At 48.0% G+C, this 23,259-nt stretch overlaps 1 protein-coding gene across 2 annotated transcripts in view; it reads left to right on the forward strand.

Annotated features, from left to right (window-relative positions):
* Window positions 1-23,259, forward strand: part of GDPD5 (glycerophosphodiester phosphodiesterase domain containing 5) — a 101,544-nt gene that overhangs the window by 21,692 nt on the left and 56,593 nt on the right. The window contains exons 2-3 of one of the 2 annotated variants that reach the window (XM_059466755.1): window positions 16,637-16,727; window positions 19,245-19,419. In XM_059466755.1, the coding sequence (XP_059322738.1) occupies window positions 19,303-19,419 (117 nt within the window). In that variant the 5' untranslated portion in view covers window positions 16,637-16,727; window positions 19,245-19,302. The remainder of the gene's footprint in view (window positions 1-16,636; window positions 16,728-19,244; window positions 19,420-23,259) is intronic. The other variant, XM_059466756.1, reaches the window with a different exon arrangement.

A 23,259-nucleotide genomic window follows, 5' to 3' on the forward strand; every position in this document is an offset into this window, starting at 1 on the left:
TCAGTGGATCTCTCACCATCTCCTTAGAAATGAAGGCACTTCACTTTTCATGGAACGCTTTGTTCCCCTCTCCCATTCTTTATACACAAGTTGGGTGTCTTAAACTCCTCCAACCCAAAGAAAATCCACATGGAGTTAAATTTGTTCACTACCCAATGTCTGGTGGGACAGATGTCCTTAGGAACTCTTGCAAGCAACAGGGGCTTAAAGTGCTTGGGGACTCCAGCCTGGAGCTGAGAGCTCCCTTCCTCTTGGGCTGTGTAGGAAATCTGTTCCTGGATTAGGCAGGAAGTTCACCTGGGAAAAAAAAGGTTTGGAAGTCTCTTGCACATCCCAGGTGCTTGTCTAAACCCTCAGGCTGTTTACAGTCTGGTTTTGGTGGGAAAGATTAGGTGCTTTATTTCATATTCCGCTCTTTTTTTCTGTAGGGTGAGGGAGTTTTTTGCAATCTGCATCCCATGGAGCTGAACAGAGTTTCCCTGCCTGCAGTTGTACAGAAAAGGCAAGGACAAGGGAGTTATTCAGGAGGTGTTGGAGTGTTCCAAACCCTAGGGAGAGGCCAGAGGGAAGTGAGGAGTCACCTGGCAGGGTGTGCTCTGGGTGTCTCCATAGGTGGTGATGGGCAGGATTTCTTGGATGTTTGGGAGGCTGGAAGAAACCCAAATGCTGTCTGTGTGTTTCTGGTTTATTTAGACATCAGAATTATGCCACACATCTTCCAGAGCCCAGGGTATGGCAGATGTGAATGCTGGAGGAGAATTCTACAGCCTTGTAGTGATTCACCTGCTTTCCTTTAGGATAAATCAAATCTTTCCTTAATCAGTGCTGATAAACAGACTGCAAATTGAAATGATCTTATTCTTTATAATGTTTTTCATTGATTTTTTGATTTTCTTGCAGTACAATCCCTGAACAGCCTTTAAATCTGAACCACGTTTTTCTGCTCCATGCTCCTGTGGTGTTGATAATTCTTCTCTCCTTGTCATTCTTTCATCCCTGGGTATTTATGTGTGTACAAACAGAGAACAACAATTCTGACTTGCCATCCCAGGGCTCTGTGACCATTTCAAACATAAACTCAGCTTACATCTCAGTTCTGCCTTTCCACATAATAAATTACCAGCATTTATTGGTCTTTTGACATACAGGTTTCCTAAGGGAAAAGGAGGAGACTGGCTGAACAAAGCCTTCTCTATAATCTGAGTTTGCAGCAGGCTTTGGGCTGAAATTGCAATTCCCAGCCAGTGCAGCAAGGAATTTATGGCTCTATCTATAATTTCATTTATGCCAAGAGGAGGCTTGGGGGATGCTGGATCCTACACCTCAGACTGCATCATTAAAAGATGAATGTGTATGATATATTACAGGAATTGCAGGATGAAAACTCAGTGTTTGCATGGAAATCCATCACTGGGGACAGTTTTAGAGCCATGTAGTAATTTGGGTTGGAAAGGACCTTAAAGACCATGGCGTTCCATCCACTCCCTGGCATGGGCAGGGACACCTTCCTCTAATCCAGGCTGCTCCAAGATGCTTGGGGTGACACTGATGGCTCCTCTTCTGGGCTGCTTTTATTGTCACCTTGTGCTGCCACAGCTCAGTGCTTTGATAAAACCCTTTTGCAGTGACACATCTTGGATTTTCTGCCCTAAGCTGGGGGTTAACCTGGCCAGCTCCTCTCCTGTGTGAGATCAGATGGGATTTTTTGGCACCCGAAAGAAAATTCTGTAGTGGGAGGAAGACTTAAGGTCGGTGGCTCCTGGGCAGGCAGCTCATGAAGGTGTGGCTGAGAGTTTGGGTAACAAAACTGGGAATCCTCCTCTGCTGGAGGGGCTGCTGGGCCCAAATTCCTCCCCTCTGGAATTTCCCCTGCCCTGGGACAGAGGGTGACCCTCATGGAGACCTTGGCTTCCCATGCAGCTGGCACTGCATCAGCCCAGGGTGTCCATGGCTTTGGCCCTGTCCCCTTCCCACCCTGGGGGCTGGCTTGGAGGGAAGTTTGGTTTTTATTTTGTGGGAAGGTTCCAGCCCTCCCAGCTTGTTCCCTGGGCACAAGGATGGATGGTGGCCTTCACCTTGCAGAAGGGACATGGCTTGGGGAGAGGAGCAGTTCTGGCAGGGCTCCTCTCCTGTGCCTGCAGAGCAGCAGTGGCAGCTGCCTCGTGCCCTCTCCCCGTCAGGAGGGAGAAGTAGGTCAGAATTTGCATTCTTTGCCCAGATTCTCCACATAACTTGGACATTTTTTCCCTTTTCTACCCCCTCTTTTAAACTCCTTGTTCCTGTGCGTGCGTGTGTTCCTTGGGCTCCCCTGAATCAGAGGGTGAAGGCTCAATTTCAGATGTATAATTGCTCTTTAATATCAGCCTTCCTTTCAAAAACACTTCTGGGAGACTCCTCACATGCTGACAGACCAATCCCAGCATGTAAAACTGAGAGAAATGCTTGGGGCAGCGTCTTCATTTTTGGCTGCTGTGTTGTCTGGAGCAGGAGTTGAATTTTCTCCTGTAGTTCTTGTTTTGCATGACAAGAGCGAGTAATTGAGGTGAAATCATCTGTGCTGCAGACTGGCATGGTGAGATTTCTTTTCAGTGCTTCTCTGTATGGTTTTTTTGGGGGGGGTTGTCTGTTTTGCAATGTCTGATTGGGTGGGGGAGGAGAGATGGAGCACAGAAAGCATTGTGGCAACCACAGAAGCATCCAAGCGTTGCTGCAGGGCAGGCAAGGAAGATTTTGGTGTGGTTTTGTGCAAAAAAAGAGCTTTGATGTGATGGGATAGGAAAGTTGTGCCTGCCCTGGATCCCTGGCAGTGGCCAAGGTTGGATATTGGGGCTTGGAGCACCCTGGGACAGTGGAAGTGTCCCTGCCGTGGCTGGGGTGGGGCTGGATGGGCTTTAACAACTCTCCCAACCCAAACAATTCCGTGATGATTCACGTGTGATTCAGCATCTCTGGCAGATTTTTCTGTAGTCTGGCAAAGAAACAGAAGTGAATGTAACATCCCGAGACTGGGTGGTTTTCCTGAGGGTGATGGCAAGGCAGACCTGCTGCACGATTCTGGTCTTTCTCCATCTGTGGAGGTGATTCTTGTGGTTAGATCCTCCAGAGGCTGCATGTGAATAATTGTCAGTCTGAAATGAAGTAAATTGTGTGGTCTGAAGGCAGGTGGATGGGTAAAAGGGGCAGAATTGCTGTGACACAATCGTTATTTTAATGCATTTTCACTACATTTTTCAAGTCCTATTTTAAAAGTATTTTAAATACTTCACTGAGATTTTGCTTTGTGTTTCTTGTAACAAGTGCATGTTTTCAGCCAAAAACTCTCTTTTCCCAAGGAGATTTCAGGCAGTTTCTGCTGTTTCTGCTTCGTGCTGGTGGAGCTGCCACCTGGATGTGTCTGAGGCTTGTGCAAAGAGCAGGAATTGTCATCTCTGCTCCCACTGTGCCCCCTTCAGCTGCCAAAAAGTGTCAGCAGCTCTGCACAGGGATGATCTACTGGGAGCTGAGCTTTTCCCCGTTCTGCCTTTGCTGTTTGATCTCTTTCCTTGGGGCTTTGGTGTGTTCAAGCCTTGGCAGTCAGAAAGCTGAGCAGAAGTAAACAGAAGGTCGAGTCTTTTTCAAGTTAAATCCAATTTTTTTGGCTTAACTTTTGAGTTAAACACTGCTTTTAAGTTGGATGAACTTTATTGGAGGGTGGATTTGGGAGCTGCAGTGAAATCACTTTTGGTTTCTCAGTTCCCTCCTGTACCTGCTGTTTGCATTAACCCCACGGATGTCCTGCTGTTCCCCTTGGATTTTAGCCTGTAATATTCCTCCTCCACTGTGTATTCCTGCTTTCAGCGACCCAAAGGGGAAATGAGTGTTGTTTTTGGGAATGTGGGATGTGGCTGGAATCCCTGGATCATGCTGTGGTCAGACCAGAGTGCTGCAAAGCTCTGGTTACCCTTCCCTCAACATCCCTGTCTCCATAAAGAGCTTTCCTTGGGCTGTGCTGTGCTGACCTGCTCTTCACCTCCAGGTGGGGTTTAAGTAAACCACTTTATCCTCTGGCTTAAACTAAATGTAGACCCCAACCTGCCATCCTCTGCCTGGGTCTGGAATCTCCTCTCTGTGGGTGACAGCAGGCAGAATGCTGGGGCTGCTCTGTGGTGCAGCCCTGGCCACCTCGTGAGCAGAATTCCAAAGCCCCACAAGATGAAAATACACCATGAAGCCTTTTCTGTCTCTGGGACCTGACTTTAGCAGGAAATCAATGTGAACTTTGGCTTCCTTGTGCGGTCTTGTCTTGTAAGTGAGGGGATGATGAATGGGTATCAGCTCAGCTCCTGCCAGGCAATAACTGCAGATCCTTTGGACTAATAAACTGTAACTTAAAGCAGAAATTCAGGCTTGTCAAATACAGAAATGGGGATGATCCTGAACACAATTTATGGATCCTGAAAATGATTCCTGGCTGCCAAGCTAAAAATGAAGAGCTCAGTAGTGAGAAACTCCTGGGGAGAGTGTTTGCCCCATAAAGGAGGAGAAAAGGCGCTGACAGCTCTGGTTTGGGGAGTGCAGTGCTTCACCTCCACAGCTGGTACAAAGCATGAATGTGAAATAAAAAAATGAAATGAAAAATGAAAATCAGCTGGGATTGCCTGGTGGGTATGGGCACTGGCTCTGCTGGAGCTGATCCTGTACCTGCTCTTATTTTTTTGCTGTTTGAGGTGGTGAAATGGTTTGGGTTTTCACCCTTCTCATAATTTGCTGTCTCCTTTGTGCTCTGCTCCTTCCTCCAGTAATATCCCTGGTTTTGGCAGAGGCTTGGAGCTGAAGCTCTGAGGTTGTTGCTGTTGGTGTATTTTTCTCATCCTAAAGTGATGTCAATAACAGGAGGAAGCTCTGAAAAGTAGAGAGATTGGCTCTTCCAAGATGCTTAAGTTTGTAGCCACTTAAAAGTAATAATAATGAAGAAATATAGATAAAAATATGAATATAATCCCAGATCTCCACCCTTCTCTCCTTATCTTGACGAAGAATCCCATTACTCTGCATCTTGTCCTGTTCCTGAAGTCTCTGAGCAGGCAACAGGAGCTGGGGAAGCTGAGGTGGAAGCTGCTGCCACAGGGTTGGGGTTTCCCAGCTGAGGGTCAGCCCAGCCCTTTAGATCTCACTGCAGAAGAAAGGAAAAGTGTTTCCCTGGCATCACCACTGGCTGTTCCTGTCTGACAGCCGAGCAGCCTTTTCTTTCTGGAAGCTTTCCCAGAGATCAACCTGGAGCCTGTGGTTCGTGGAGTGGAGAGGCTAAAGCAGGGCTGGAAGCTTTAAACACGTTCATGGAGTGGTTTGGGTTGGAAGGGAGCTTCAGGATCATCCCATTCCACCCCTGCCATGGCAGGGACACCTTCCTCTGTCCCAGGCTGCTCCAAGCCCATCCAGCCTGGCCTTGGACGCTTCCAGGGGCAGCCACAGCTTCTCTGGATACTCTGTGCCTGCCCACCCTCACAGCCAGGAATTCCTTCCCACTATCCCATCCATCCCTGCCCTCTGGCAGTGGGAGCCATTCCCTGTGTTCTGTCCCTCCAGGCTTGTCCCCAGACCCTCTCCTGGAGCCCCTTCTGGCCCTGGAAGGGCTCTGAGCTCTCCCAGCATGGCTGCAGTCCCTGGAGCATCTCCTTGGCCTCCTCTGTACCTCTTTCCTGGCACCCACCTGTGCTGGAATTCTGGGATTTTGGGGCTTTTTGAGCTTTCTCCAGCACGTGGCAGGGAGCTCCCTGTGCAGGGACTTCGGGATGTGACCTCCTGCAGCTGTTCTGTGGTGTGGGCTGGATGTGGGGCTGGGATCAGAGGGATCTCAGAGGAATCACGCTCCAGCCCCGACAAAACCTGAGCCACCTGTTGCAGGGAGAGGCCTATGGGGCTGGGCTGAGCTGTGCCTTCACACCTGGGCGCTGAACAGGTGTTGGGTGGCAAAGGATGCTCTGGTGAGGGGGAGGACATGTCCTTAAGCTGTGAAGGAGCCTCTTGAGAGACAGAGGGAGACAGAGCCAGACAGAGTTGGAGCCGCCTCCGCGTCCTCGCTCCATCAGCGCTGCGGAGCCCAGCGGATCTGGGCGCCCGAGCGTGGGTGGCTGTGAGGAAAGCACTTGGGCAGCGTCCCTGGAATAGAAACCCAGCCCAGCTGTCTGCCAAAACACAAATGGGAAAGGGTTTTTAGGGCTTTAGGCACTCCGCACGAACTGGCACCAACAAAAAGAATTTATGAGAAATCTTGAAATTCTCAAGGGCTGAACAGCAAAAAGTCCTTTTGAGAATACCTGGAATCCAAGTGGATTTTACCAGAAATACTGGGACAGTGTGTTTGTTTTTAGCTCAGTGAACGTGTTCTCACCCTCTTTAAAGCACTGCTGAGGATGAGCCAAGCTGGGGCTGAGGACTTGAGCTGCACTCTCACAGGCCCCTCAGAAGAAAAATGAACCTTCTTGGAAGGCAGCACGGCCCAAACCCTCAGCTTGCTGGAATATGTAAAACTCCTCAAGAACTGAAAGTGAATAGCCAGGGTTCAAGAGGGAGGAGATGATGACTTGCAGCACTTTGGCCAATTGCTGGCTTGAGGGGTTTCTGCTGGAAAAAAGAGATTTCTAACCTGAGCAGCCTCGCTCTGTTGGAGTTTAGATATGGGCTGTAAACCTCAGGTTGTCTGAAAACTTGAAAAAAGGCTTAGCTCCTTTACTGGAAGGAGAGGGGTAAAATACAAAATTCCTGCTTAGTCCTCTTCCCAGTCACTTCCTTACATTCCTTGAAGAAAGTGATTGCTGCTTGTAGAAAATCACAGAATAAATAGTTCAGCTTGGGAGGGAGCTCAGCACTCCAACCACCTGCTCAGGTCAGCTCTGGAATTATCTCCAGAGCAAGCTGATGGAATAACCTTGGCAGCTGGATCCTGTGGATTGTGTGATGGTGGATGGAGGATGTGCAGGCTGACTCCAGAAGCACTGGATGGAGGATGAGCAGGAACCACCCCCAACCTCACTCTGTATCAAAAGGGGTCTGAGTCTGTGTTACTTTTTGAAATTTTTATTTTAGTATTTTTATATTTTAGGTGAGGTTTTTTAGTATTTTTCAATTTTATTTTTACTATAGGCAACTTCCAACAGAATTCACAAAAATACACAAAATTAAATCAAGAATTGGTTGGGAAAGGTGCCTTCCAGCAGCTGCATAGTTTTCTCTGCCTTAGAGATAAAAATAGTAAAATCACTGGATTTATTTTTATTCCTTTCCAGCTTTTTATTGATCTGTAAAGGACAGAGAGAACACAGAAAGTTTAATTCATATCTCTCACCTGTGGGCTTAGAGCCAAGGAAGGCAACCAGTTTAACTCAGTTGCCCTTAGCTGGTACAGAGAATAATATTACTTTTTTTCTTTTCCATGAGTTGAGGCATCTTCTGTCTCATCCATCTTTGGGATTTATTGGTCTGGTGCTTGCTGCCTTGAGGATCCATGGATTTGTTTCTTCTCAGCTTTCTTGGCTGAAGAGCTGCCCTGGGCAGAGGCAGACTCTGCCTCAGGTGGTGCCTTTCAGGAGGATCACAGCCTGCCCAGGTAAATGCTGTGACCTAATGCCTCAAATCCTGACTTTGGAAGGTGAAATGTTTGGTTTCTGTCTCTGAAATAGTAAGGCTGGGGTTGCTGAAGGTCTGGCAGAGGTGCTGATGGTGCCAGGATTGAGGTCAGGGAAGAAAGTGCCTCCTTCCTCTTGTGACCCTGCAGGACTCTTACACAACTGTGCTAAACCAGCTTAAGGGAGAGCTGCCATGGGCAGGAGGGGAAATAAAAACAGCACACCAGGCAAAGATTGCTGATAAGCCCAGAGAGCCCAAAATTAGGATCAGGCTCCAGGGAATGAAGGAGAACCTGCTGGAGGTGATAACCTGGAGACTGACAGAAACTCAGGGGACTCACATGGGCCCTGAGCCAGACAAACCCGATCTTGGATTCTGATCTTGATGTGAGGATACCTGGGGTGTTTATAAATTGTGTCCTGGTTAGGGAGGACAAATAAAAACCTCAAGTTCTGGCCATGCCTCACCTAGACCAGGATGCTCCCATGCCAAGGGATGCAGGGGGAATTGAGGCCTGGCACTGGCTGCAGTGGTAAAGGAGAATGAATGTTCAGATCCAGAGGATCAAGGAATGGGGTGGGCTGGAAGAGACCTTAAAACCACCTTGTTCCCACCAGTTCCTTTTTTGTGCCTTCAGCTAGACCAGGCTGCTCCAAGTCCATCTTGTCCTTGAAAACTTCCGTGGATTCCTCTTTTCTTTTGAAAATTATTCCTGAAACATGGACAGAGAGCTACACTGACAGATTTGGGAACAAAAAAGGGTTCATGACTATCTCCCTTCCCAATTGCTTCCCTTTTTTCCCTTTCCCTATGACAGATTCACCTGGTGATTTGTTGTGCCATTTCCTTCTGCTTTCATGCAGCAAGAAGATTTCTCCTATTTTCTGCACCCAGTTATACTTTGCTAGTCTGGAAATTAACATTTTTCAGGAAATTAACATGTTTTCACTTCTCTACCTTTGATTTTCTTTCTTTCCTGGCCAGCTCTTTTCCTGTGGAATTCTGGTTTATCCAGTCTGGATACTGGTGGCTTTAAACCCTGGTGCTTAAATTTTGAAGTTGATTTTCAGTAATGTGTGATAACCATTCTAGCAAAAAGAAGGGTATTGCTGATGTTCTTTTTTGGTTTCCTTTGGGTTTAGGTGGGGATTTTTTGTTTGTTTGTTTGTTTGGGGTTTTTTATTTGTTTGGTTGGTTGGTTGTTGGTTTTTTTGGTTGGTTGGTTGTTGGTTTGATTGTTGGTTTTGTTTGTTTGTTTATGTTTGGGTTTGGTTTTTTTTATTTGCTTCTAATGCTTATAAAGCTTTATCCTGAAATTTCGTGCTGAAATTTCCATTTCCCAGCCTGAAACTTCTCGCTGAAATTTCCCACTCACAGCAATCATTTTTTTGTGTGCTGTCTCTTAATTTGATGAACATCCCAGTATTTTTCACTCTGTTTAAAACAGTGGCAGGAGCTGGTTTGGCCAGCAGATTACTGAGTGTGAAGTCAATTATTCAAAGTTCTCGATGTTTTCCTGCTTAACCAAAAAATATTGACTCAAGAGCAAGCCCAGCCTGGTTTCTTTGGGACTTATTTCAAATCTTTAATCTTCCCACTTCCATCCCTTCCCCTTTCCAGCTGTACTTGCTGATTAGTCTTTGACAGCAGCCTGGGCTGGAGCTGCCTTTCCTTTGGGGGAGGTTTATTTGATGTTTTCCCACCCAGCAGCAGCTCTTGGAGAGCATTCCAGCTGGGCTGGAGCTCCAGGGAATCGCTGCCTGGGCAGGGAAGCAAAGGTGGGAGACAGCAAGGAACAGGAACAGAGGCACTTATGCAATCACCCTGTGTTTTGGTAGGAAAATAAGCTGGAAATGAAGATATTTTGGCTGGTGGAAGGAAAAGCTGCTTGTCTCCTACCCAGACAGTAGCTGCTCTCAAGGCAGGATCTTAATCTGATGGGATGGAGACCCAGAGTGGCTTTCTGGAAGTGGGATGAAAGCCATTGAATCCTGGAAATGCTATGTTTGTGTGCAAGTTCCACAGGCTTATTTTCCTGAGAACCTCTTAAATAAATCTGCATGGGACTAATAATAATAATAATAGCTTTTCTGTGAGAGTTCTGTGCTCTGGCAAGCTCTTCTCTGCTTCCCTGGGATGTGGCTGCTTTTTGGTCTGTGTTCCAGGGGGGAGATGCCTGACCCACCTGGGCAGGGAGTTCTGGTTTCAGAGCAAGTGTAGCCTTGAAAATTTTACTTTTCTCATACTTGCCTAGGGCTGGCTCATCCCAAGATGTGCAGGAAGCCTTTTTATTGAATTCTTTGCTTGAAGATCTACCCTGGGCAGTGTGCTGGTGCCATGGATGTGTTTCTAGGATGGACAGGGAAGGTCACTGTGGTGAAGAATGGATGTGTCCTTGTGGTCAGTCTCACTGACTGAGGGATGTTTGCACAGCTGGTGTGGAGTGTGTGCTGCTGAGCACCCTGCCCTGCTCCAAATCTCTTGGATATTTGTGTTTATTTTTTGTTCCTCCGATGTCACAAAGCTACTTTTAAAGAAATGAGCTTCTAAACAGGCCTTTTCCTAGAAAGCTTAGAGTGGTGCAGAGACGGAGAGAGAAATGCTGTTGCATCCTGGCCTCTGGGCTCCTGTGGGATTGAGCTGCTGCAGATGTTTGGATAAACTGCTCTGGGCTGGCAGCAGTTCCCACCAAAGTGCTGTGGGTTAATGGACCCTTGGGGGTCCTGCCTTGAGATCATCTTCTCTGGAGATAATAATAATGCCCTGGATGAGAGCAGTGCTTTGAGGGGTCCCAGGTGGAGAGAGCTTTGTGCCAGCATCTCCAGCCTCATCCTAACCCCCAAAGGGTTTTGAACACCTTGATATCAATCCCAGAATGGTTTGGGTTGGAAAGGACCTTAAAGCTCTCCCAGTGCCATGGGCAGGGACACTTTCCACTATCCCAGGCTGCTCCAAGCCCCATCAGAGCTTGAACAATTCCAAGATTGGGGCAGCCACAGCTTCTCAGGACAGCCTGTGAGAGAACCTGACTATGCTGTCTGCAGGTATCCCTGTTTCACTCTAACCCTGATGATATTGAAAACCCCATTGTGCTGATAATGTGCCAGGCTGGAAGAGTGTCACTGGTGCTGGGAAAAGGGCAGCAGGACACAGTGAGTTAATGCTCAGAGAATCAATGCTCATCCTATTAAAAGCTCTCAAAGATGACTGAAAGCACTTGGCCTAATAGGCCTTGGGTTTGCATCACTAAATGAGTTTGTGAATCCCTCATGACTGGGCCTCTCCATAAGGAAAACAAGCTGGGAGCTGATGTAACTGGCAGATGGAGCCTTGTTTTTGTGTTTTTGTTAGAGCAGGAGCTGGACATGCCTGTGAGCCTCCTGTGCTCGCTCTGGGAGTGCCCCTGTGGCTGCAGGGCTGGGTCCCTCCCTGGCCTCACCCTCTGTCCCCGTCCCTCCTGTGTCAGGGAGACCTTAGCCCATGTCTGGAGACGCTTTTTGGAAAGCAAGGAGCATTTCAGACTGATGCAACTCCTTGCCAGGTCAATTGAGAAAATTCCTTCCTCCTGAAAGATTTATGCTGCAGCAAACAGAGTGAAATCCTTTTGCCCTTATTCACATCCTCCTAAAGATCCACACCAGCTTTTGGCAGGATACAGGAGTCCCAGTCAGGACAGGCATTTACCTGAGCTGTGTGACTCTGGAATGGGGTTGGGGTGGTAACCTGTCTCTGGTTACCCCTTTGTTTCCTTGGATGCCATTTTCCTTTCCCTCATGACAGGGAAGCTCTCCTGTCTGTCTCCTTGCATTGAGCAGAGCCTGATTTGTACAGAACTGGAAAAACCCCAGTAAGAACTGGGCTGAGGCTTTAGGAACATGAGGCAAATCTCTGCTTCCTTGGAACAAAAGAGGGATAAAGTGGATATTAGCCTTTCTCTGGTATAAATTAAATATCTTATGTGCCACAGGGGTGGAGGAGGGGATGGGGAGTGCATACATCTCATTTTTCCAATATCATTTTTGTTTCCATGTTTTTCGAGCAATCACAAAGCGGTAGTGGAGGTGATGAAAGGCTGACTTTCCTTCTTGAACCTCTTCTGGACTTCATCAGTTACTCCATGGACCTCAAAGCCTGCCCAGTTTCACCCCTGCCATGGACAGGGACACCTTCCACTACCCCAGGTTGCTCAGGAAGGCAAAGCAAGTTTTTCTTCTTTATTTATTCAGCTCCTCTGCTACTTGAGAACGTTTATTTTCGTGAGTAATGTCTCCTGCAGCCGTATGGAAGGAATCAATCATAGGAAATAAAGAGCTTGTAATCCATTTAACTAGGACTTTCCACCTCTCATTAAGCCAGAAACATTCATGCCTAATTCTCTGGGTAGCAGTTGCACAGCAGATGTGCAGGGTATCGATTGGAAAATGGCTCTTGCTGGGTTTGTTTTCCTTTTCCTTTCTTTCTTGCCCTCCCTTGCTGTTTCCATTCCAGTGCCTGCAGAGGGAGTGGAGGCACTTGGCTCCCTCTCAGATGAGCCTTCCTGGGGCTGTTGGTGCAGTTTTCTTTCCCTGCTGGTTTTCAGCAGGCAATGTGTGGGACAGGCTCCTGCTCCACTGCTGGCACCATCCGTGGGCAGCTCCTGGGGCTGTGTCTGGAAAGGGAAAACCAGGAGAGGGAGAAATGCTTGTCTGAAGGGGAGGCTGCTTCTCAGGGTGGGCATGTTCAAACCCAGCTCTGTTTCCACTTAATTTCTCAGCAAAAAAGTGAAATTGGTGCAGGCTTCTGGTTTGCAGCTTGGTGAGGATGGCAAAGCTCCTGGAGTCTGTGGAGAGGAAAAGTGTTCTGTAACGTTTTTCAGTCTTTAAACACTCTTTAATTCCTTGTTGGTGCATGGGTTTTGTTTAGCATCCAGCTGTTGTCTTCTCATTTTTCCTGTGATGGTTTTTCCTGTCTTTTTCTCACCTGGGCCATCTCTGTGGAGCCCTGCTGACTTTTTGTCATCACCCCGACCATACCATACCAACATCACAGGATATTCTCTGTCTGAGGTTCTTCATGGGGTCTCTTCCTCAATCCACTCCCTTGCCATCCCTGTTCTCCCATTTGGTGCTTTCCTGCCTGTCCCTTGGGGTTGGTGGCTCAGATTCCCTCCCCTTCCCTGCCTTCTGCCAAGACCAACAGCCCTGGCAGGCTCCTGGGGGTGTCTCACCTCACCTTAGCTGCTGTTTTAGATTTTAGCTGTTGAACTGCTGCCTTCTTGTGCTGCTCTGAGTGCCTCTGGAATGCTGTCCCAAGGGGACTCCACCTGACACAGACTTGGAGAGGTGGAAGGGTTTGAATTTCTCTGCCAAAAATGTAATTTCACGTACTTTGGGCTGCTTCACATTTCTCTTTGCTGCTTCTAAAAGCCAAGAGAATTATTATTAGAATTAAAGATACGAGAAATTCACAAGTTGTTGCCCATCTCTTCAGCAGCCCCCAGAAGATTAAGCTCTTTTTTACTCAGGCTGTCAGAAATTCTTTGGCAGAGGGTACCTGAAGTTTTCCATGTTTTTCCCCATGTCCCACCTGTGCTTTGCTGCTTGGAGTTACTTCACAACCTGCTTATGTGAACTCACCTGATATTTTTGGATCTGCAGCAGAATTTGGGTTTTCAGAGCTGTGCCAACACCTTGGCCTGCAGGGGTGGTGCAGAAAGCAGCGATTGTGTTTAATTATTGCTCTGCCAGAGGTTTATACAGGTTTTTCCTGTGCCCTGTTCCTCTTCTTCCACCCTTTCAAAGTTGCAGGCACCCAGTCCTGCCTCACTTTGTGGAAAACATTGAGGAGCTCTGTTGATGAGGGCGTGAGTCCGTCCTGTGCTTATTTATTTAGGGAGATTAAAGTCTAAGTTTTTCTTTTGTAATCCTTTTGAAGTATTTATCTTTTGAAGTCTGAATTTTCATTAACTGGAAGTGCACAACCCCCGAACTACACGCTGCCCTAGTTTCAAAGCTGTAATTTTTTTATTTTGGTAGAAAACACTTAAGAGAAATAAACAACAGGTCAGACCCACAGGGGCTCCACATCAGCCAGATCCTGTTTGGGATGTGTCTGTTTGGGTCATCCCTTGCCACTTTGGGGACTCCAAGTGGCTCTGCAGGCTCTCCCTGGGTTGGGATGTGTCCATGGATTTTTGGGATCTCAGGGATGTTCCCCTTCTCAGTGCTCTGCCAGACCAGCACATGGTCTGTAGACCTTTCTTCCATTTTTTGTATTTTTTTTCCCTCCCCTCGTATTTTCTGTGATTGAGGCAGCAGCACTCAGCTTTAAGGACAAGGCTCTTGTGCTTTCCTGCCTCAGCTCTCATCCAAAATATTCCATATGCATATGGCAGTGGATACTTTGCTGCAGTTCATCTTTTTTGTTTGTTTGCCAGGGGGAAAAAAAAATAGATGCGGACTGGAGTTTTGATATATATCTGCTGCTTTTGTTTGTGCAGTGTTATCAGTGTAAAAATGAATGCTTTCAGCCTGGAAAAAGTGGGTGGGAAACCTCTGGCCCAACCTGGTTTCCAAAGTGGGGAACAACAAAGTGTGGGGAAGAATAACCCTGCTGGGCATCCTCCACCCCCAAAATGAATCACCTGAGGCTGTTTTCTGGCTTTGGGGTGTCCCATTCCTGCCTTGAAATGACATCTTGGATCTTGCAAGCTGAGATGCTTTGGGTTTGTGCCAGCAAAATGTGGAAAATGGTGCTCGGTGTGTGTGTGTGTGCATCTCAATTTCCTCCCGTGGGAGTGGCCAGAGCAAACAGCCCTCAGTAATAGCTTGTTATTAAACAGATGGGGATATTGACCCTCTTCCATTTCCATCTTCCACGTTGGGGAAAGTGAAATTGCATTACTTTGGCTTGGATGAGTTCAGTGTATTAATAACAAAATGTGTATGAAAACCAATGGGAGAGTGCATTGCAAATCCCAAGAATTTAGATAATGATTTCAGCCCTGGCTGGGCCACAGAGATTTCTCTTCCATTTTTCCTTTTTTGTGCACAGAACTGTAGAGTTTGCTCTAGAATAGGTTAATTTTTTAGAAAGCATTTAAGGAAAATCAGGATTTTCCAGTATAATTAGGGAAATGAGTGACAAGCAGCCTTACAAGCATATCAATAGGGCTAATTGATTATCAGGCATGTTCTCACCTAATTGGCAGAGGAAATTATTTGCTTAACAGGGCTTTAAGCATAATTAGATTGATACAAGTTTTAGTAGAGATAGAGATGTTGAATTTACAGAGATTCTTGATAAACAGTGATCCCAGGAGTCACCAACAAGAGGAAAAACACTTCTTTTAATATGGAAATCAGTAGAATCTGCCAAAGCTCTTTTTAAAACTAGTTGACATAAAAAATTAACCTCAAATACCTCTGTATTTTTCATGTTTATTTCTATTGCAAGTGGGGTGAATTTTGGGAGATGGGAGCCCGTGTGCTCAGGGCTTGCTTTGGTTTAGAGGCTCTCCAGGTGTGGGGGGAGCAGGTGCTTCTTCCCCTCGTCCTCCCCACAGTTTCTCCTCTCTGGAACCTCGTGGAAAGCCAAGGTTTTCCATTGGATGGGCCTTCCCAGCCATGCCTTGGCAACTGGAGATCCTGTAGGTGTCATCCACATCTGCATGGGTGGTGGGGTTGTTGGAGAAGATTGTGTGTCTGCCTCTCTCCAAATGCTCAGCTCTGCTCCAACATCTCCTGAGGCTTCAGGATTCCGTGGGCTGGTGTGGGCCTGGCAGTGCTGGGCTCATGGTTGGACTCTGTGACCTTAGGGGGCTTCCCCAGCCTTAATGATTCCATGATTTCATTATTTGTAAGCTTCCATTGAAGCATCCTTGTTTATGTTTTGGGTTTTGTTTTGGATGTGCTGATCCAAACCCTCCTGAGCAATCCGTGGTGGATGTTCAGAGCAGGGCTCTCCGTGGTGTGGCTGGAAGGGCAGGAATGCTGCTTGGCTTTTAAAAACCACAGAACATCCTGGGCTGGAAGGGACCCACAGGGATCACTTCCAACCCCTGGCCCTGCACAGACACCCCACATCCCACCCTGGGCATCCCTGGGAGCTCCTGAGCTCTGTGCCCATTCCCTGGGCAGTGCCCAGCACCTCTGGGGATAGAACCTTTCCCTAAATCCAACCCGACCCTGCTCTGGCACAGCTCCAGCTGTTCCCTGGGTGCTGTCTCTGTCCCATTGAGCAGAGTTCAGTCCCTGCCCCTCCTCTTCCTCCCTGGGGAAGCTGTGCCTGCAGTGAGGTCTCCTCTCAGTCAGCCTGAAGGGGGATCCAAGGGGAGCAGCAAGCCTTGGGAAAGGCTGTTAAACCTGCTCCTCTGGAGCTGCATCCCCACTGTTTACTCAGAGCACTTCAGGACTTGGGCTGTTGCTCTTCCCCTCGCTAAGATGAGGGCCTGAGATGCTTTAGTGGTTGGTCTTGATTGCTGCCTTCCCTCTCCAGTCCAGGTTTCTGAATATTGTCCTGAGACTACAGGAATGGAGCAGTTAACCCAGAGAGACAAAACTCAAAAATTTTTAGGCCAGATCTCCCCAGGGAGCTTCATTTTAAATGTGCAACTCCAATTCTCCCTTTTTTTTTTCCCCCCTCCAAAGCTGTTTGGAAGGGAATAATGTGTAACCAATACCTCCACTTCAGTATCTCAGAAGTGCAGTGTGTGCTAATTAGGCATCCTGGAGCCTTTGGAAAATGCTCCCTTGTATTTCTAGATGGAATCTGCCCTGTTCCCCCTTTTTGGATAAGTGAGCTGGTTATTCAGCTCTGAGAAGCTCACAGCCATTGGCAGATGATGCATCTTGAAAGTCAAGGTTGAGAGCATGAGTGGCTTTGTGTTTTCTATTTTATTTCTTTCCCCCCTCCTCCCTCCCTCCCTCCTGGTGCACGTTGCTGGATTTGAATAATTAATGCCTGTTGTCTTGCTTCCTGTTTTCATTTCTGTATGTAATGCTAACCAGCAGTGGGCTGAATCATTCATGGGCTGCTCTCTGCCCCTCTGCAGCTGGAGATGGCATGGGACCAGTGAAACAGTGATTGGGAGGTGCTGCAGGCTTTGTGCTGCTCCCTGGACCCTGGTTCTGGCAGCAGGAGCAGTAAGTATTGAGCCCATGCTCCTGGCCAGGCCAGGCTCTCTGGGCAGATGGTATCAGTGTGGTTTCTCTCCCTGCAGCTCCTGTTACTGCTCAGGTGTCCGTGTGCATGGAGGGGAGGGTGGCTGCTGGGTGCTGTCCTTTCCCACCTGTTTTGGGCTTTGATGGAGCTGGTTGTGATGCTCATGGAGAAGAGGGAGTGATTTTCGGCTTGTTGATTGTGCCTCATGCAATTACACTGTGTTTAGGAGTGGATGTTTTAACACTCATCTTAGATTTTTTTTTTTTTGGTCATTGTGTTTTCCCTGAGTTTTTGTGGAGAGCAGCCTGGAATTCTGGGCTCCTTTGCAATGAGAGGAACCAGGGTGGGAGCTTCACTTACAGAGCCTTGTCATCTGTCTTTTCCCTTGGGCGCTGCCAGGGATCCAGGCACGGCCACAGCTCCTCTGGGCACCCTGTTCCACCCTCCCAGGGAAAGAATTCTCTCCTGTCAAAGTGATCAAATGTAATTAAATTTAAAAAAACCCAGTGAAAGCTTCTGTGGATGGAGCTGGCCTGTCTGCCCTCCTGCCTTGCATGAGTAAAGCAGGGAGAGTGGAAAGCAGGAGAGATGCTGTCCTTTGGAGAGGAATTAGTGCAGGATTACTTGGAACAGCTACAGCCTTCTAGGCTTTCAGGCTGGGAATAAGGGCTTTGGCTGGGGAGTTGTTAACAGGCTGTGAGTGATTTTTACATCTTGCACAGAGCCCTCAGCATCTCGTACATCACTCCACACTTGGAATCTTCAGGGCAGAGAGCGAGGTTTAGCCCAAGAGCTTTAAGCAGCATCTCCAGTTTTGCACGTCCCCAGTGCCCCACGGTGACAGGTCTTGTGGGGAGGCAGAGGGGAGGCTCATTTCCTGGGGGTGCTCTGGAAGCTGAGGATGGGCAGGCAGCTTGAGCAGGGCCTGATGCTGAGCTTTATGAACAGCAGGAGGAGAGGTGGGACGCGGGCACAGGGAGGTGACCGCGACACGAGGCCGTGGAGGTGGCACAGCAGCACGGGGGGACGTGAGCAGCAAACAGCTCTGCCAGGCTGGCTGTGCTGCCCCTCTGTCCTGCCTGTCACCCCAGGGGACGAGCAGGGCCACGTGGAGAGCTGGGCTGGCCACACATGGACCTGTGGGTCGTGCCCACCTCGTGTCAGTGCCCCGAGCAGCGCAGGGAACTGTGCTGAAAGCACAAAGCTGCCTCTGTGTCTCAGGAGGGCACAGGGCTCTGGGGACAGCCTGGTGACAGCTCTGGAGCCACAACAGCCTCTGGCATGCTGAGTCCTGATTAAAGTGTCAGGGCAAGGCTGCCCTGGGCTGTCGGCACGGAGTGTGAATGGACACAGACAGACAGGGCTGGGAGGGGTGAGCTCTCTGTGTCCCTGCTGACATTTCCAGACTACAGCACTGCCTGCAGCATCCCCTCGTGCAGCAGCTGGAGTGACAAATACAGTCAGCCCTGCTTTTGGAGGCTTCTTTCCATGGGATGTGTCCAGGAAAAGCTTTTAGGTGGCTGGTTTATCTCCCTAAGCCCAGCCGTGCTTTCTTGATCCAGTTGCTGCTCAGCTGTCACAACTTTGCCCCAGACCTGAGCCCTGGGAATCCCACATGTAAGGAGGCAAAGTGTTTCCCCTGGAGAGGGTGGATTTACACACCCTGCACACAGCCCTGCACTCTGAGCAAAGGGGAGCAAGCACTGTGCAGGCTCAGCTGCTGCCAAACCCCTCTGCCAGCCTGTGGTGATGCACACAGCAGCTGTGTGGGGCTGTGGGTGCCCACCTGGGCTGCAGGAAGCTGTGGGAAACGTGTGCTGTGGGACCAAGCACAGCATCCAGCTCTGCATCCTGGGAGTGCTTGAGAGGCTTATAAAGGGAGAGGGCAATATCTGTAGTACACATTTTGTGTATACACACTCTGTATTCCATATTCTTGGGGCTGTCCAGAAGTCTGGTCCTTGCTGGATCCCTTCCAGCTCAGGACAGTCCCTGATTCTGTGATGCTCCTTCTGCATGGAAGTGTTCATTCCTCATCTGGGGCTGTTTTGCAGGCTCCATGGGATGCTGACACTAAACTGCTTTAGCTTGGCTCAGCCTCAGCTCTGTGGAGGTCTCTGAATTGATTTTCAGGTGGTTCTTGCAGCAGCTCTGTCTCTTTACACTTCAGTCATTCATAGGAACCCAATCACCTCATCCTGCAGATCCTCGTCCTGCTGTTTTTGTCCTCACGTGGCTTTCCCTGATGTACACTTTGCTTTTGGTGGTGTGGGAGAAGCTGCAGGAAGAAACCAAACCTGCAAACTAATTAAACTTCTTGGTCTCGTTGAGTAACGAGTGGGAGATGTTGGCAGGGCTGGGAACAGATCTGATTCTCATCCCTGCTCTCAGCAGCCAGACGACACGGTTAATTATTAAATTGCTTGTTAACGTATTGAAATATCGCCGGGGATTTTAATTTCCTTTTTTTTGTTGTTGTTTCCTCTGCTTTGCCCCAGGGCGCTCCCAGGAGCTGATGGATTAGTGGCAGCAGGCTCAGGAGGGGCTGGAAGGAGCATGGTCAAACACCAACCCCTGCAGTACTACGAGCCCCAGCTATGTCTGTCCTGTCTGACCGGGATCTACGGCTGCCGCTGGAAACGGTACCAGCGGTCACATGATGACACCACCAAGGTGAGCAGGGACAGGGCCGCTGCCACCCCGTCCCTCTCCTGATGCCGTGCAGCTCTTGCTTGGAACGATGGAAGATCTGGGGTTTTTCCTTATTTATTGGCTTGTATGTTTGATGGGAGCTCTTGACCACGGCAGGAGGCCGTCCCCACATGGTCGATGTAGAGATGGGCACAGTGAGGTTGGTCATGGTGCTCCAGGGGACTGAAAGTGCCCAAATCTGTTTATATTGTGCTAAAGGGGAACACTTTCCTTGTGGTTTTTTTACTCCTGCTGCTGCTTGCACCTTTAGCTGGATATGTAAGTTCTGTGTTTCTGCAGCTTATCTGTCTTCGTTGTGTGGTTTCAGTGGGCCCAGAAGGGACTTGGGGATCTTGAGAGGTCTTATGATTCTGTTCTTGATGGTGCTATTTGGCCCCAGAAGGAATTTGGAGATCTTAGAGGTCTTTTCCAACCTTTATGATCCTGTTTTTGTGTGTGACAGTGAGTTTGTAGGTAGGGGAAAAGGGTGCCCAGAGCTGCCCCTGGATCCCTGGCAGTGTCCAAAGCCAGGTTGGACAGGGTTTGGAGCACCCTGGGACAATGGAAGGTGTCCCTGCCCATGGCAGGGGTGGCGCTGGATGATCTTTAAGGTCCCTTCCAGCCCAAACTCTTCTGGGGTTCAGTGAAAGGCAGAAGAAGGTGAGAGCAAGCTGGGGTGAATGGGAAAGCTGTTGGAGGTGCCTCTTTCCTCCCCTGGCTAAATACAGATTGTAGGAGCTCTGCCAGAGGGAATCCAGGCTCAACTTGCACCTCCTCTCTTGTTCTGGGCTGGGAGATGAGGTCTTGTGATTTGTTGATAAAGAAAAGTGTGAAAATATTGCTGTCCAAAGCACCCTGTTACATCAGCTGGGTAAGGATTTTGTTTGACTGTTCTCCTGTACTCCCATGTTGCCTGGGATGGATTTTTAAAGTGTGCTTACAAGTTAAATTCGGGGGTTTTTTTCCTTCTTTAAATCCTGTTTCATCTGCAAGTGCTCCCAGGGGACCCTTTGGTTGCCTTTTGAATGCCTAATTTTGCTCTCCTATTGCTTGGCTCCTCTGTTCTGTTTTTAAGCCTACAACCAGGGATCTTCTTGGCTCTGGAGTGCTTTTCCTCTTGCAAAAGCAGCTGTGAAGGAGCAGACAGGGCTGTGTGGCAGATCCTGTGCCAGAAATGCTCCTGGTTGTGAATTGCAGCCATTGGTGGTGGTGCAGCTTGGCCAGGAGCAGCTCCCCTGTGATGGGAAAGTCACGCCTGGAGTTTGTGCAGCCTAAAAACAATTTTCCTTTCGCAAAGTAGGAATGTTGGTGCTGTTTTCCCTCTGCTTCCAGCTTGGTCTGGGTGACCACTTCAAGCCAGCATAATATTGCAGTTCTTAGCTAAAAATTGACAGAAAAATTGCCATGAATTTTTCAGTGAAATCTACCTCTGCTTGCATTACCAAAAAATATCAGTGGCAGCTTTCCAAGCTTGCCAGGAATTTCCATTGGTTTTTGCTAGTGCTGGAAAGGAATTCATCGTGTTTAAAGGTAGCTGATCCAGGCTTTAAAACATGTCCAGTGTGAGCTGGTCTTTGTGAAGTCTTTGTGAGGCCTCTGCTTCCACTTTGGTAAAGGGAGATGGAGAAAGCAGCAGGAGTAGGAGAAGAAAGCCTAAAATGGGCTGCAGGCTGTGTTACCTGCTTCCTTGTTAAAACATCAAACTCCCCAGAATAAAAGGCTTTCATCCAAATTTGGATCATGACCCAGCCTTGCCTCCCTATCTTCAGCTGATGCCTGTGAATGTTTGTTGTCTGAATTGTGCTACACCTCAACAGCCAGAATTTTAATGGTTCCTCTCTTTTTCCTTCAAATTTATGTACATCAAGCTTCCTACTCCACGTTAAGAAATTACATGAAAATGAGAATTTTAATTGGACACCTGAGTTCTAGGGGTTTTTTTGAGAGGCAGCTTGCTGGAATTGTCATTATCCTTTGCTTTTCTCTGACCTTTGAGAATGAAGAGAGGGGTTGGAGGCATTTTGAACATTTGCAAAATTCCTTTTTTCTATTGTGGGCCCTCAGCTTTAATGGCAAGATCCCCTTTCACTTTTTTTTTTTAATGTTTTTTTAAGTGAAAGGCAGATGAAGGAGGAGAAATGGTCTTGCTGAGTTTCAGATCATTAAAATCTCTGTAGCTGGTGTGAGGAAGGAATTGCTGATCTAACCACAGCTTGTTCATCACATATTCAAGCAAGGATATTATGAAGTCAGTGCATGGAAGCATATTTTTATTATTATTGTTTCCAAACCCCTGTTGTTTGTACACAGCAAATATCATCCTGGTGGATGATATTGGGAGAGGGGACAAAGATTTCCTCCCAAAGGAAACAGCAATGATCATTTTTTAATCTATCCAGTAAAAAGAAGCCACTTTTATTGACTGGCTGGGCTGAGCTATCAAACATGGTCTTTCTCTCCAACACAAATCTCCTAATCCTCTTCTTAATTGCAAGTTGTCTGAACTGTGAGGATGTGGGAGGGGGAATATCCAATAAAGCCTCTCCCTGCCTTTGTCTGCTGCTGCTCACGTAGCTGCAGATCTATAAATGATATATCAACCCCTTCCTTCCTATGAGTTGGGCAGTCCCTGTCAGGATTTATGCCCCTCAAGTGAAATGTGTGTGATTCTAGATAGTCCATTTGGTTAAATGCATCACATGACCTCCAGCTGAGGCTTCTGAGGGCTTTTTGGGGTCCTTTTGTGCAGAGATAAGTGAGGAGCTGTGATCCATCAGCATAATGAATTGCAGGGCTGTGTCTGGGCTGTGTGTATTAATTCACTCTCTGGTGAAATGCTCTTGTAATTCCCGCTTGGCCAGAGCTGTGAAATGACCTGAACAGATGATCTAAGCCACGGGCTTTGGAGCTGGGACTTTGTCAGGGCCGATTCCCAAATGGCCAGAGGTCACTGGTCACAGAAATTGCTTGCTTTGCTGCAATCTGCTATTAGAGGATGGCTTCATTTGCCCTTCTCCGTGTGATTTTCTATTTGTGAGGGTTTCAGCCCACGGGCCTGAAGGCACAGGAGCTCTTGAGGCAGAGGGGCTCTCTCAAGGTTGTTTGATTTGAGGCTGGGCACTGAAGCATTGGATGTGAGCAGTGACTCAGAGCTGAGTCCCCATGAATGGATGTGTCCAATCCTGTTGGCTTGATGGGCAAATGCAGGGAAATCCAGTCATTCCATTAAATATCAGTGTGTTTTTTCCTTATTGTTCCTGAAGGTGCCCCCCTCATTAGAGGGGTCTGGATTAGATGATCTTTAAAAGTCCCTTTCAACCCAAACTATTCTGATTCTATGATTCTATTTATTCCCCACGATGCTTGGAAATGAAAGGCTGTGTTTAGGGTTTTCCACATCACTTAAAGATCCTGTAAAATTCACCTCTGACCCCTTCACTTTACAGGGAGGCTGTGAGGTGGATGATTGTCAAGGGAAGCTGTGACAGCTGAGCCAGGCAGGAATTGCATTTGCTCTGTGTGGTGCCTTCAGACCAGATTTGGCAGGGTGTTACTGGTTTTAACTGGGAATAGCACATTTTGGCCTTCATGAAGGAGCAAAACCTCTCTGACAGGGCAGGATCCTGTGGAGGACTGGCAAGGAGCAAAGAGCTGCTCCAGCCTCAGGAACTGGGATTAACCTGCCAGGCCCTTGCTTCTCTTTGATTTCCACACCCTCCTAGAAAGGCTGGGATGAACCAGCCTGTTCTGTGTCAAAAATGTTCCACATTTCAGCAAACTGCTTTGGAGAATGGGAAATCCCAAATCCTGGAAACCCCAAAA

This window comes from Ammospiza nelsoni, chromosome 2 (assembly GCF_027579445.1).
Source record: "Ammospiza nelsoni isolate bAmmNel1 chromosome 2, bAmmNel1.pri, whole genome shotgun sequence".
NCBI classification, from domain to species: Eukaryota; Metazoa; Chordata; class Aves; order Passeriformes; family Passerellidae; genus Ammospiza; species Ammospiza nelsoni.